The 13,123-nt window shown below is 40.0% G+C and overlaps 2 protein-coding genes across 3 annotated transcripts in view; both read right to left on the bottom strand.

The window, feature by feature from the left end:
* The window catches only part of BUD13 (BUD13 homolog), a 23,101-nt gene extending 16,367 nt beyond the window's left edge, over positions 1 to 6,734 (bottom strand). For both annotated transcript variants that reach the window (XM_011383192.2, XM_011383193.2), the window contains exons 1-3: positions 6,521 to 6,734; positions 4,525 to 4,618; positions 1,210 to 1,294 (exon numbers count right to left, since the gene is read on the bottom strand). In XM_011383192.2, coding sequence (XP_011381494.1) covers positions 1,210 to 1,294; positions 4,525 to 4,618; positions 6,521 to 6,663 — 322 coding nt within the window. In that variant the 5' untranslated portion in view covers positions 6,664 to 6,734. The remainder of the gene's footprint in view (positions 1 to 1,209; positions 1,295 to 4,524; positions 4,619 to 6,520) is intronic.
* Positions 6,735 to 10,831: 4,097 nt separating this feature from the next.
* ZPR1 (ZPR1 zinc finger) overlaps positions 10,832 to 13,123 on the bottom strand; it is a 10,386-nt gene continuing 8,094 nt past the window's right edge. The window contains exon 14 of the mRNA XM_011383191.2: positions 10,832 to 11,400. Coding sequence (XP_011381493.1) covers positions 11,266 to 11,400 — 135 coding nt within the window. The 3' untranslated portion in view covers positions 10,832 to 11,265. The remainder of the gene's footprint in view (positions 11,401 to 13,123) is intronic.

Genomic DNA, 13,123 nt, shown 5'->3' with positions numbered 1-13,123 from the left:
TTTTTTTAATTTTTAAGTAAAACTGGATTCTGATAAAAGAATAATCAACTTTTCATTTATCAAACAACAATAATACACTAAAAATTAACTGAGAAAATGGTGATCACTATCCTATAGCCGACTGTCACTTTTGTTATGGATTTTTTTCCTAATCAGAATTGCAGGATAATTAACCTAAAGGCACAGAGCATAACAGAGAAAAAGACAAATCTTCTTTAGGAGTTAACTCTTCAACCCTCCATGTGTGAAAAAGGAACAAGCATCAAGGGTAAACTAGAGTTAAATAACTATCAAGCAGCAAGATTCTTGTTTATGAAGGAATGAAAACAGGCAGTAAAAAACCAGAACACTTCCACTGGCCACACAGAGCTCGAATGACTGCTGGAACCACAGCTGTGACTCACTGGGAGTAAGTATTTCATAGTCTCTGTGTCTTAGTAAGTATGTACCTATCAAGTTTTTGGAAGAGGGGAAATGACTATTAAGACAAGTGATGATTTACCAAAGAGCAGTAGGCTGCAGGAATCAAATACCTTTTAGCAATTCAATAACTCATCAAATATTTAGTAATGGCACCTCCTTGTAATAGCCTGGGGGAATACCAAGACAAATAAGACTAGGTCTGGTCTCTGTTCAGACATGATGACAAATGCCCTTTGTCCAAACCAAAAACTGAAACATTTTTTTAAAATAGGAAGTTAAAGTATTAGCCTAAGGAGAAGGTGATGAATGGGCTAGTGGAGGATAATGCACTGTAAAATACCAATATTTAAGGGAAGAACAAATAAAGATTTACTAATACAAAGGACAGAAAACATTAATCCTTGAACTATACATGAATTGCTTCATTTTGAGAGGACAGATGTTGCTCAAGTCTCTAAACTCTTCCTCATATGCCTGTATACTTCTCCAAAGTCATATCTGTGTACCAAGTGCTTGTGAGGAGTGGGTCCTGAAAGGCTCCCAAATGAGTCACTTCTTGACCTCAGTAACACTAATACCAAAACGTAAGAGAAAGTGGGATACCTGGTCTCGCAGTTCCCACATCTTACTACTTCTGAAGAAGTTCTGAATTCTATTTCACACTATATTTTTCAGGATCACTGACACACTAAACAAACTATGCACTCCTCTAAAAAAAGTATATAAAAGAAAAAAAGGCTTCCCCTATAAATGGTTAATTTAGATTTATCTATTATTGGAACTCACCTCCGAGAAGCTTCCATTTGGCACTAGAACGAAAGGTTTCCATTTGCTTTACCTCTTCTGGCCGCTCATCCACAAATTCGGCCACCTGAGGAAGTGAGGACATGGTATCGAGGAAATACACCGGATCCAGCCAAGAAGCATTGTTGTCTCAAGAACCTGAAGCTATGATCATTCCCATTCCTAATATACATGGCACACACAGCCTCAAAATAGCCATGAAGAACCACACAGTGGTCCTCAGTTATACTTGCTCCATAAACATCTGATTATCGCTGGATGGTTTAATTCTAGATCTTTCTCTGACTAATCAATTTCTCTCCAAAAGTTAATTTTTTTCATTACAAACCTTTTTATTAACCTGCCAGGTACACAACTGCCACTTGTAAGATATAAGCTAAATTCCTTCTACCTTTTTATTTTTACCTCTTTATTTTTATTATATTGTATTCAGAGTGAAAACACAGGTGGAATCCCATGCTTATCACTCATCAAGGGCTTCGGGTTCCTTGAGAAACTTTCCTTACTATAGGTAGTCACAATGACAGGTATTCTCGAATCCAACCAAAAGATGTCATTAAGATATACACAGAATCATAGAATCTTTGAGAGAAAATCACATATCATCCAAACTCCCAAATGTGGAATTTTCTCTATAGCATCCTTGATAAATGATCACTCATCCAGTCCCTCCCTGTCAGGAAATCAATTCAGGAAACTCATTATGTTACAAGGCAGTCCACCGCAATTTTTTGGGCAGTGCTAGAAAGTGCTTAGTTTTATCAGACTCATATCTACCTTTCTACAACTTCTTTCCATTGACTCTAGTTCTGACTTCTGATGTAACTGATCATCTTTCCACATGACAGACTTTCAAGATGACTGGCATAATAAATTCTAGTTACAGAGTAGCAACTATGTGCAAGGCACTGTGTTTTGTATTTTACGGTCTCACTGGGTCCTTACAATAGCACTGCAAAGAAATGTTCTACAATACTAAAGAGCAAACTATGACTCAAAGTTAAATAACTTTCTCAATGTCACGAGCTAGCAAGTGGCAGAACTGGAATTCAAATTAGGTCATAATTCCTCTCTACTTCTCTTCTCCCAAGATCCTACCATCATTCTCACATAACCTAGTTTTGAGATCTCTCACTGGGCATTAAAAGCACAGGCTTTCAAGCAATATAAATTGAGACCTAAATCCCCAGCTCTGCCAGTTAATATTTGCGTAACTTTTGGCAAATTATTCTCTCTAGGCCCCAACTTCCTCATTTGTAAAAGTAGGTCTCAAAGGATTGCTATAACTCAATGAGATAGTTCATGTAAGCTCAGCAGTACTTGGTACATGGTAAACGCTCAATAAATTATACCTATTATTCTTGTGCTGCCACTGCTATTGTGGTTGTCCTAGTGATGGTCTTCCAGTAACAAAAATGAATTCAATTCTGAGACCTGTTTTAACTAGTGTAGAGAAAAGTGGATCTTCCTTGTTTAGGTTTTGGGGCAAACACAGGAGCAAAAGACAATATTATAAAGGAAAATTAATAGACAACTACATAAAAATTAAAAATTTTTAATGCCAAAACTATTATAAATGAAAAGGCAAATGACAAAATATACCTATAACATATAAAATAAATTATACATCCTTATATAAATATCAAACAAATCAATTTAAAAAATTAAAATTGCAAATTTTCTACAAAATGGACAAAATACCAAGAAATTCATTAAAATACAAATGCCCAACATGAAAAATTATTTCACTATTTTTCAAAGAAACTGGATACCACTGTTTACCTGCCCAATTGGCATAGGTCTGCCATGGTTTTTGTTATAGTTAATAATGTTCTGGTATTGATGAAGAAATGAAAAAACTGGAATTCTTATACATATCTAGTGACAGTATAAATTGGTACTATCTTTTGGAAAGCAATATGGAACTACAGCTCAAAAGGGCTATAATTTCGTATTATAGGAATAAAGAAATAACGGATTCTTATAATAATTTCTGTATCTTTATCAAAGCATTATGATATTTCAGTACAAGAAACAACTTGTATGTCCAGTAATAAGATATGTTAAATTAATATATATATGAACTACTATGCAACCATTCAAGATCACATTCTCAAAGAATACTTTAAAGTCTTACTAAAGTATTGGCAACATACTAAGTGAAAGAGCAGGCTCGAAAACCATAGGTACAGCATGATCACAATTATATTTGAAAAAATAATTAAAAGTATGTATAATCTATTAATTAAAGAAATATGCATCCAAATGGTAGCAGTTGTTACCACTGGATGGTCACTGTATAAGTGATTTTTATATTCTTTTTAAAACTTTAAACTCTTATATAATTACCAAATATTCCATAATAAATATGTATTGCTTTTATAAAATAAAAAAATAAAAACAAATGTTGTAAACATTAATTATGTTTGATTCTGACTGAAACTGGTTCCTCATGATCATTATTTCCCTTATAATTAATAACAGACTATCTTTCAAATAATCTATTGTAGAATATGCTGGGGATTAACATTAACTATATTTATCTGGAACTCATCTTTACAATTTTTTACCACAATACAACCTATCAACAGTTTTCCTTTTCATCTGTTTCTCAGTTATTCTCAGCAAAGGTTCCATGATTATACTAATGCTAGGTTATCTGCCTAACTGGCTTTTGCCCAACTGGCTCTTATCCTTCAAAACTCATTTCAGATATTTACATTCTTCATGGAATTTCCCAATGGAATGGAATAAAAAGTATGCAACCTCCTCTGTGCTCTAATAACATTTGGTACATAAATGAAATATAGCTTCGACATTATATTGTTGAAATTATTTGAAACTCGGTCTCCCATTTTAGAGTATGAACTCTAGTGTACAGACGCTATGTTCTATTAATCTACATATCTCCAGTACTTAGGCAACAATATATAAATTTTTTAGTTCAATCAATGAATAAAAGGAACAAAGAAAAAGTTTCCTATAATTGAAACTGAACATTGTTTTTAAGGTAAATTCCAACAAATTGAACCCTGCTAATTCTAGTCATGGCTCTATCACTGATGTTGAGGAGTCCTGCCTCTATGATTAGTTCCCATTTCTAGGCTGATGAGGCCTTCCATAAAAAAAGAAGACAGTGTACAGGCATCATCAAAGAGGTCTATTTTAAAACAGCTCTTTGGAAAGTGTCACCACTTCTCTGCCTTCAACTTTCCCTCTTACAAATCTACCCTGCACTGGGAGTAGAGACTGAGAGGCTTGAATTTCAAAGTCCTCGCAGCCTCAAAATATACATACCACAGGCAAATCTCCATCATCTTCCTCTTCCTCCTTTTCTGGTTTAGTGGTGGAGATAGATGTCCAGCTCACATCATCATCCACAATTCGCATTCTAAATGTGAAAAATAAAAAGATCGAAAAGAAAGACACATTCTTATAACAGTCTACGAACACTATTGGTTTTAGGATAAAGCTCAATCCAGTCTTTGCCTATATGGCAAACTTCATCCTGAACCACTGCCTCTTCAGTTCACTACCTCACTGGTCATCTTTTGGTACCTAGCATGAGCCAAATTCCATCCGATATCAGTTTCCCCATACTCAGTTCCTTCCCTCAGACTGACCTACTCTTCTCTTTCTTTACTTACTCTCATTCTTAAGATTGTAGCAACTTCCTTGAGCACACCTTCCTGACTATTCTCCCTTAAGTATCTTAACTAAGAAGCCCTGTTACATATTCTTGGAATACTTTCATTGCATTTATCACACAGGATATAAATCAATTAGCTGCATACTTAGTTGTTTAAAGCCTGTAAACTATAAGCTCCCTCAGAATAGAGACTACGACTTTCTCATTCAGAGCAGTATGCTCAACACTGCAGTAACCGGCATAAGTATTCAAGAAATGTTTGTTGCACAGATAAACTGTGGATGAGTCCCAAAAAATAACAATTACTACCATGATATGAACAGTGATCTAAAAAGCCAAGATCACGTTATACATTTCTAATCACACAATAAAACAATAATTATTTAATATAAGTGCTATCATTCAGTATTACTCTCATTTTAAAGATAAAGAAACTGAAGCTTAGATAGATGAACTGTCTTGCCCAAAGCCGCACAGCCCATAAAGTGGCACAGCTAGGACTCAAACTGTAAGGAGTGCTGCTCCAAAGCTCAAGCTATTTTCACTACATGGCACTACTTCCAAAGAATCCACACAAGTAAAAGGGGTAGGAAGACAGAAGGCAAGAACCCAACCAGGAAAGGATATGGATTGGTTCTTTGGAACTACTTGACTTTACTGGGTATATCAGTTTCCTAAGACAAACTGGGTGGCTTAAAACAACAGAAATGTATTTCTCTCACAGTTCTGGAGGCTTGGAGTCTGAAATCAAGGTATCTGAAAGGCAATGCCCACTGGGCTCTAGGGGAGAATCCTTCCTTAATTCTTCCAAATTCTGGTAACCCCAGGCATATCTTAGCTAGTGGCAGCCAGTCCAATCCCAGCCTCCATCATCATGTGGTCATTCTGCTTGTATATCTGTTTCTGTGTCCAAATTTCCCCCTTCTTAAAAGTACATCAGTCATACAGGACTTAGCCCCCTACTACATATATATATATATATTTCTAAATAATGTCACATCCTGAGCTTCTGGGTGGGCATGAATTGGGGGGAAGGGGCACTATTCAATTCAGTACACTGGGCCACAAAAATTTTTTCATCTGAAAAATGGGGATAACAACACTTACTTCATGGTATTGCGAAGCTTAAATAAATTCGTATATGTACTTAGAACAGGGACTGGCACATGACAAGAACCGCATAAGTGCTAGTTGTTATTGTTAGTAGTAGTAGTAGTAGCAGTAGTAATAGTAGTAAGAGTAATAGAAAGTGAGTATCAGTCTCTGACTCAGGACCAGAGTCCTTGGGATTGGAGAAGGTCCACGGACAGGTTCTGGGTCCTATAACACCTAAGCACCGAGGCTTTGAATTAGTTCCACCACTATTCTCGGGGCACAATATTCATTCTCTATGGGAGAGGACGAAAGTCTACAAAGGCGGGAAAAGAGTAAGGAAAGTTACAGCCCGGCTTGAACACATCGAAGACAGGGCTCAGGGGCGCGAGGAGCGACCAACACGGGCTCTAAGCTCATGAAGAGTTCCAACAGCCTTCAGAGGACGAGGCCCAACGGGCGTTGATACTGGAAGAGCCGGGCGAGGGCGGAGTTGGGATGGTAAGGGGCAGCAAGCCGCCGCAGACCCTGCCCCTGCCAGGACCAACTCACCCCTTGCCGCCGGCCCCGCTAGGCTTCGGCCGCTTTTTGCGACGTTTGCGACAAGACTCGGTACCCCCAGTAACGCCGGCATCTGCCCCAGACAAGTAGCGCTTCAAATATTCGGCCTTGGAGAGCGGCGGAGCTGCCGCCATGGCAGCGGCGAGGGCGGGGCGACGGATCGGCGCGGAGGACAAAATTCTCGAACGCAAAACGGACGATGGTGGGGAGGTGGGGCCAGAACCGGAAGTGACGGAGTGCGCTCAGAAGTGCGGGGGCTGACGGGTGAGAGCGTTTGCAGGCTTACAGGGAATGTGTATCCGCCCCGCCTAGTCACCTATTCAGTCTTCTGACGGTGCTACCACGTTTCTTGTTTGTTCATCCACCTGCTCATTCAGCAGACTATGCCGCAAGCCGTGGGGCTACAGCTACGACCCAAAGATCCCCCAGCACCTTCAAGAGGACCGTAATGTAGTGGTTAAAAAACATAGGCTCTGGAGTTGCATGACTTCCTAGCTCCACGACCTTGGGCAAGTTATCTAACAAATTGGGGATAATAATGGCATGTAACTCAATGGTTGAGAGGACTGAGATAATACTGTGTAAGGTGCTTAGAACAGTATCTGGCACATAGCGTTAATGTAGGTTATTTTTTTTTTTTTCGTGTTTAAGTGGGGAGGAATCAGCCCTAATAGGCTTCCAAGTACTATTCGAAAAAGAGGAAGTCAGAAATTCCAAACCAAATATAAGTACTATGGAAAATGTGGAGGCCTCTAACCTGTGTAACTTCCCTACATTTGATGATATTGATAGTCTGTAGCTATCTCTTGTATAGAACCTTTCCAGTGAAAAAGACCATCTATTTTCAGCATAGCAAAAGACGGATGCTAGAGAGATTTAATTCTAATACATTTAGTGGGAGGAAAAAAAGACTTTTCTTCTTGTGGGCATTAAGAGCTTTACTTGAATTATCTCATTTAACCCTTACACTCCTCAGATAGTTTTATTATCTTTATTTTACAAATGAGAAAACAAGCTTGGAAAGGTTAAGGAAGTTGCCCAACTTCACACAGCCAGAACATGACCGACCCTTGAGAGCAGAGGCTAGCAGAGTGGGTTGCAGGAGGCAATCCAAATTTTTTTAAATCAGATATTTTTACCAAATCATGTAGAAGTTAAATTTTTGTCACTGTTTTAAAGTATGTTAGTCAAGAAGGTATTGTTATACCTCACATACATATGTTGGGATACATGTTCAAAAATATACAAAACAGGTTTGGCGATTACTGCCCTGTAGCTTGAACTTTTAACCACTAGGGTATGCTGAATGGTCACAGCACATGCCCAGGGAAAAAAAAAAAAAAAAAAAAAAAGGTGGTGGGATTCTGAGGGCTTGCGAGAAGGGGACACTGGATCAACAGAGGGCTTTACTAGCTGGAGGGCCCTATACAACCCTACCTTGGCTGCTAGTCCACTTTGATATATCTCAAAATGAAGTCCACAGCCTTGCTTCTCCAGCCTGGTGTCAGCAGACTTTTAGAAAAGTCTCACATTTCTGCTCCAGTGAACATTAGCAGTATAGTCCTCTCGGCCGCCATGTGCCCATCTCCTGCCCATTTCTGTCTTTAATTCCACCCGCTACTCAGTACCCAACCTTAAGCTCATGTCCCAACCCTGTCTACCTTACAGGACAGTTAAGCAGTATTGCCCTCTCTCTGCAGTTGCATCTAATAAAGCAAGTGCAATAATTACGGACTTGACCTCAAAATGCTTAAGAACTCAGGTTTTTGATTGGCCCGGGTTTGAAGCCTGCCTATTCGAGCTTTAATTCCTTCTGGAAGTTACCTAACTTATCTGAAGCTGTTTCTTCACCTATAAAATGGGGATATTATTGATAGCTACTTTTTCCCAGAAATGGTTTAAAGCAGAAACAGACTTTAGAATTTTTGTGATATGAGAGAACCTAAGTCTAAAAGCACTTCACAATTAACTCACAAATCCTCATAAAAACCCTATATACCATGATTATCCCCATTTTACAGACCAGGAAACTGAAGCATTAGAGGTGCTTCCTGAATCCCGAGGTGAACACACGGAACCAGCACTGGTTCTTTTCTCTTCACAATTGAAAACACTGCTATTTTCCTGTAGAGAAAATAAAAATAAAGCCAAGTGTCTTAAACATCACTGCTCTAAATTTAAGAAGCACCATTCCTTCCCATGTGCAATAGGCAACTAACATGCCACAGATGTAAAAAGAACGTTATCTTACTGAACCTACCATTAATACTTTCAGCTAGCAAAGTCAATTGCCCTTCACACTTATTCCCAGTGTTCACCTCATCATGACACGGATGTACATTCAATGTCTGTGTGTTCACAACTCTAATGGCTAAATACGGATATATTTAACATGATTGAAATATGAAGTAGAAGTACCCTCGCAAATGAACTTTTCTTTCCCTTAATATAATCGCAAAACTTTCCACTTAAATTTTCTCCTGTTTGTGAAACTGAATGTACGTTCTTGGGCTGGTGCTTTGACTGTTTCACCTTCCCTGGCCTTAGACCGGGGCCCTTCCCACCATACTTTGTTACCTCCATGCTACCTCCAATGCCCTAACAAGGCTCAGTCCAGAAAAGAAGAATCATGAGCATCTGCTGAGGATTATCATGTAACAGATTTTAACCACATGCTGTATGCTAGAGGCTGTGGGGTAAGACGCAGTTAGATGAAAACTCCGTCCCCGTCAGGCTGTATGAAGTGAGACTGGAGTTGGAGTTAAGTGTAAAACAAGGCTGCCAGGACTTGGCCCTATCAGCAGAAAGTACCTTAGCTGAGTTACCCCAGTCTGGTACCTCCTCCTGTCTTTGCAGGTTCAGAAACCCAGGTTATCATTTCCCAATAACTGGTTGAAGTCTAGATGATTGCCTCACACCAAACTTACAAGACTCTGTAATAAACGAGTGCGATTTTTTCCCTTCGCAATGGGAGATGAACCTGACACCAGGGCCCACTTTCCAAGCACAGCCAACCCATATGGAAAGTCATTCAAGAGACCAAATGATAGATCAACAGGTTGCCTGGTGAACTCAGATCCTCAAGTCAATTGGAAGTAGATCTATGGACAATCTATTAGAGTAGAACACTTGGTTAAGTCTTCAAAATGTTGCAGCTTTATAGTTTGTCAGTCATTTGCTAACTTTAGTCTCCAACTTAAAACACCGTACTCTTGCCTTCACAGAAATTAGAGAAACAGGTATGGGAGTCAGTCCCACGTGAAAGTAGTTAAGATGCCAAAGAATTCAGTATGGAGAGGTATCTGAAAACAGAACCTTTGAAAACAAATGCATTTAAGAGGGAGAAGACAGATTCCAAATAAGGAATGTGCAGTCATGGGGGAAGCAGGGGTGCAGTAGTACAGGGTTCAAAGAGATGGTCCACTGTCAAATGTGACAGAAATAAAGAACAGAGAATGAGAACATTTTCCAAGTAGAAAATCCCACCTGTGATCTTTGAGAATAGTTTAATAGAGCAGTGAGAGTGGATGAGTGTGATATACTAAGTCATCTCCTAGCATCGAGTTCAGTTTGCAGCACAAAGCACTGAGGTTTGCCATAGTATCTCAATCAACAGGTGTTTACTGAACAAATCCGTGCAGCCAGCACTGCAGAAATCACCAGTGGTTAATGCAGTGCAAAGAGCACTAGCTGGGGATTCCAGGGCCCTGGGCTGAAATACTGACTGGGTCATGCAACTATAAGCAGACCTCTCCCCCTCTGGTTATTTCCCCATTTGTAACTGAGAGAGGAGGACTTGATGATCTCAAATACCCCCGTTTTCCAGCCTCAGAGCTTTTGCATTTGCAGTCCCCTCTGCCTGGAAATCTCTTCCCCCAGCTATCCATCCACATGGCTTATTCCCTTACCTCCTTTTCGGCTTTGCCCAAGTGTCAAATTATCACCTTCTTAAGATCTTCCCTGACCACTCTACTTGAAACACCTGCCCCCAGGTGATTCATCCCCCTTCCATGCTTTCACCTTCCTCCATAACACTAATCAGTTTGACATGACTTTGCTTGTGGGTTCATTATCAATCAGTTTCCCCCACTAGACTTGAAGCTTCATGAAAGTAGAGCTTTGTTTCGTTCACTGTTCAGTGGTGTGCTTGGCAGAAAGCAAGCACTCACACATTTATGAAGGAATGAATGAAATACCAGCTCCAATCTCCAAAGTACAGTGGCCACACTGGAGAAAACTTTCTTCAGGAGGCTGAAATTTTACCGGCATATTGAACAAGGACAGTGAATTCAGAGGCCAGTGCTATTTGAAAGCTATCATTTTAATGAGAACTTCGCCCTCCTATCAGAAGTCTCCTTTCTTGGTGAGAATGTTTTATACACCCCAAACCAACACCCAAACTCCAGCTGTAGCTGTCTCCCATCTTCTTCAACTTCAGAGTTCTCACCTTAGAGGAGAGCAATGCGTGGATGGAGGGTAAGGAATTGTTGGAAAAAAAGTGATAACATTCCCCATGGTTCGTTTCCGGTCTCTTTACAAGCTGATTCGAAACCTAAGTAAGGTCAAATAACCCAACAGGCTTGCACTTGCATCACAAACTGTTTAGAAAGTGTGCCTAGATCTGACTCAGACCAGGTGCCCTCCCCACATAAGCAAGGCCTGGTGGGGAGGATACTCCCAGCCTTTTCCAGTAGTTATAAATAACCTCTTCAGTCTGAGCAGTGCTCTGCCCACTGCTACCGTTGTGGGGCCAGGCCTGTCTCATAACCCTCTGTCCTCATGTCATTGAGTCCTAGCTCCTCATTTTGGTCAAATGTGCGCTTATAATGTTCCACCTTCATCTCAGGATCATCTTCAGGTGCGTACACATTCTGCAAGGCCAAGGACAGATAATCAGTACCTGTGCCATCCTGCTATCCTTTCTCCCCCAGGCAGCTCCTACTTTCCCAAGAACTCAATGAGTTCTTGATTCTCTAAGCACTGCCAATTCCCCAGGACTCAGCTCAACTAGTGGGAAGCAATAGAGCCCACATGGGCCAGGAGTGGGATCGACCAGCCCCAGGCAGAATTAGGGAACAGCTTGCCTAAAATACTTTCTATCTGCACCTTCTTATGAAGTGTATAGCAATAGCCTTAATCGTGGAGAAACCTTAAAAAGTTTTGCCTGACCCACAGTAAATGCTGATGTTACTGTCAATCACCAGAATATCTCCCCGAATCAGATTAAAGCCTTTTAAGTTTCCCTATCTAGGCCTCTGGACAAGGCACCATTTCTCCTCACTCCACAATCAGATGTGCAGAATGAAAACTCTATTGCTGGACTTAGAACTGGGGACAAGAACTAAACTACAAGAAGGAACTTAGGTGTTCCCTTTTTTCCCTCTTGATACACAGTTCTCCCTTATGTTCCCACTTCGGCTAAGAAATTCCCTGATAAAGACCAGTTCATTTAGAACCATGTCTCTCAGTTTCTGGAGAAATGATATTCAAGGAAGGTCAGAAAATATATCTCCATGAAATATCAGGGAAGGTCTACTATACCTGCAAGTAGCTGTTTCCTGCTGGATCATTCATAATAAAGTGGGCCTTCATTTTACCCTCCAGGATCTAAAGAAGACAGAATATGTAAATTTTACATAGTAAGAAGAGGCTATGTCTGCCAGACAAGACATTTTACATCACAATATGCCCAAAGTTTCATGAACTAGTGAAATGAGGTAACTTTAAAAGTGGAGTAGAGAGGACCTAAAATAAGAACTGTCTGAAATCTATTTAAGAAGCAGTGTGACATCCCCAATCTCATCTCCCACTCCAAATAGGCCAACAAATGCCGTTCCTCCATCGAAGCAAAAGACTGAAGGATTCTGTGGAGGTTACCGCGACACATTATGGACTGAGGGCCACTCACCCAGTTGAGAGTACAGGGAAAGGAATCAAGATAGCAGAATAAAAGAAGTACCCTTGTTGGAAACAGACAGACATACTCCAGTCCTCTTCCCACACTCAGCTCTCAGAACACTGCCAGCCAAGCCTTCATGCTCAGGCCAGGAAACAGACCACCCACTGATGGGAAGCTGACTGGCCCAAGACAACAGACCTAAAGACTCTGGCATTGAAAAGACTCAGCCCCCTTGGGCTTTGGTGACCTCCATCAATAGGGACTGTTTGATGGTTGATTTTGCTGTGCCGGGTACTTCCATTTGCTATCATTTTGTAACACAGACATGCTGACCCTTTCCCTTCCCCTTTTCCCTGGGAAAATAAAGATTTATTCATACTGAAAAAAAAAAAAAAAGTCTCTGGCATTGGTGCTACCTTAACAAAATGACTAAGCTAAATCCCCCTACAATAAGCCCAATATCAACAAGACTCACCCCCCACTCAGGTTTTGTAGCCCTCCACTTTTAAATAGAAAATCAATGATTACCAGACATCTGAGCAAAGCCCCTAACATTGAAAGGAAAAAAAAAAAGAGGAAATAACAACAATGCAACAAAAATAAAGTGTCAAAAAAAAAACAAAAAACCAACATTAAAATTCTGAAGAAAAAATACTATATCCTTAAAACAACAGGTGCTTTTTTTTTTTTTTTTT

Source organism: Pteropus vampyrus, unplaced genomic scaffold (genome assembly GCF_000151845.1).
Source record: "Pteropus vampyrus isolate Shadow unplaced genomic scaffold, Pvam_2.0 Scaffold505, whole genome shotgun sequence".
NCBI classification, from domain to species: domain Eukaryota; kingdom Metazoa; phylum Chordata; class Mammalia; order Chiroptera; family Pteropodidae; genus Pteropus; species Pteropus vampyrus.
This window is presented reverse-complemented; position numbering and strand designations above follow the sequence as displayed.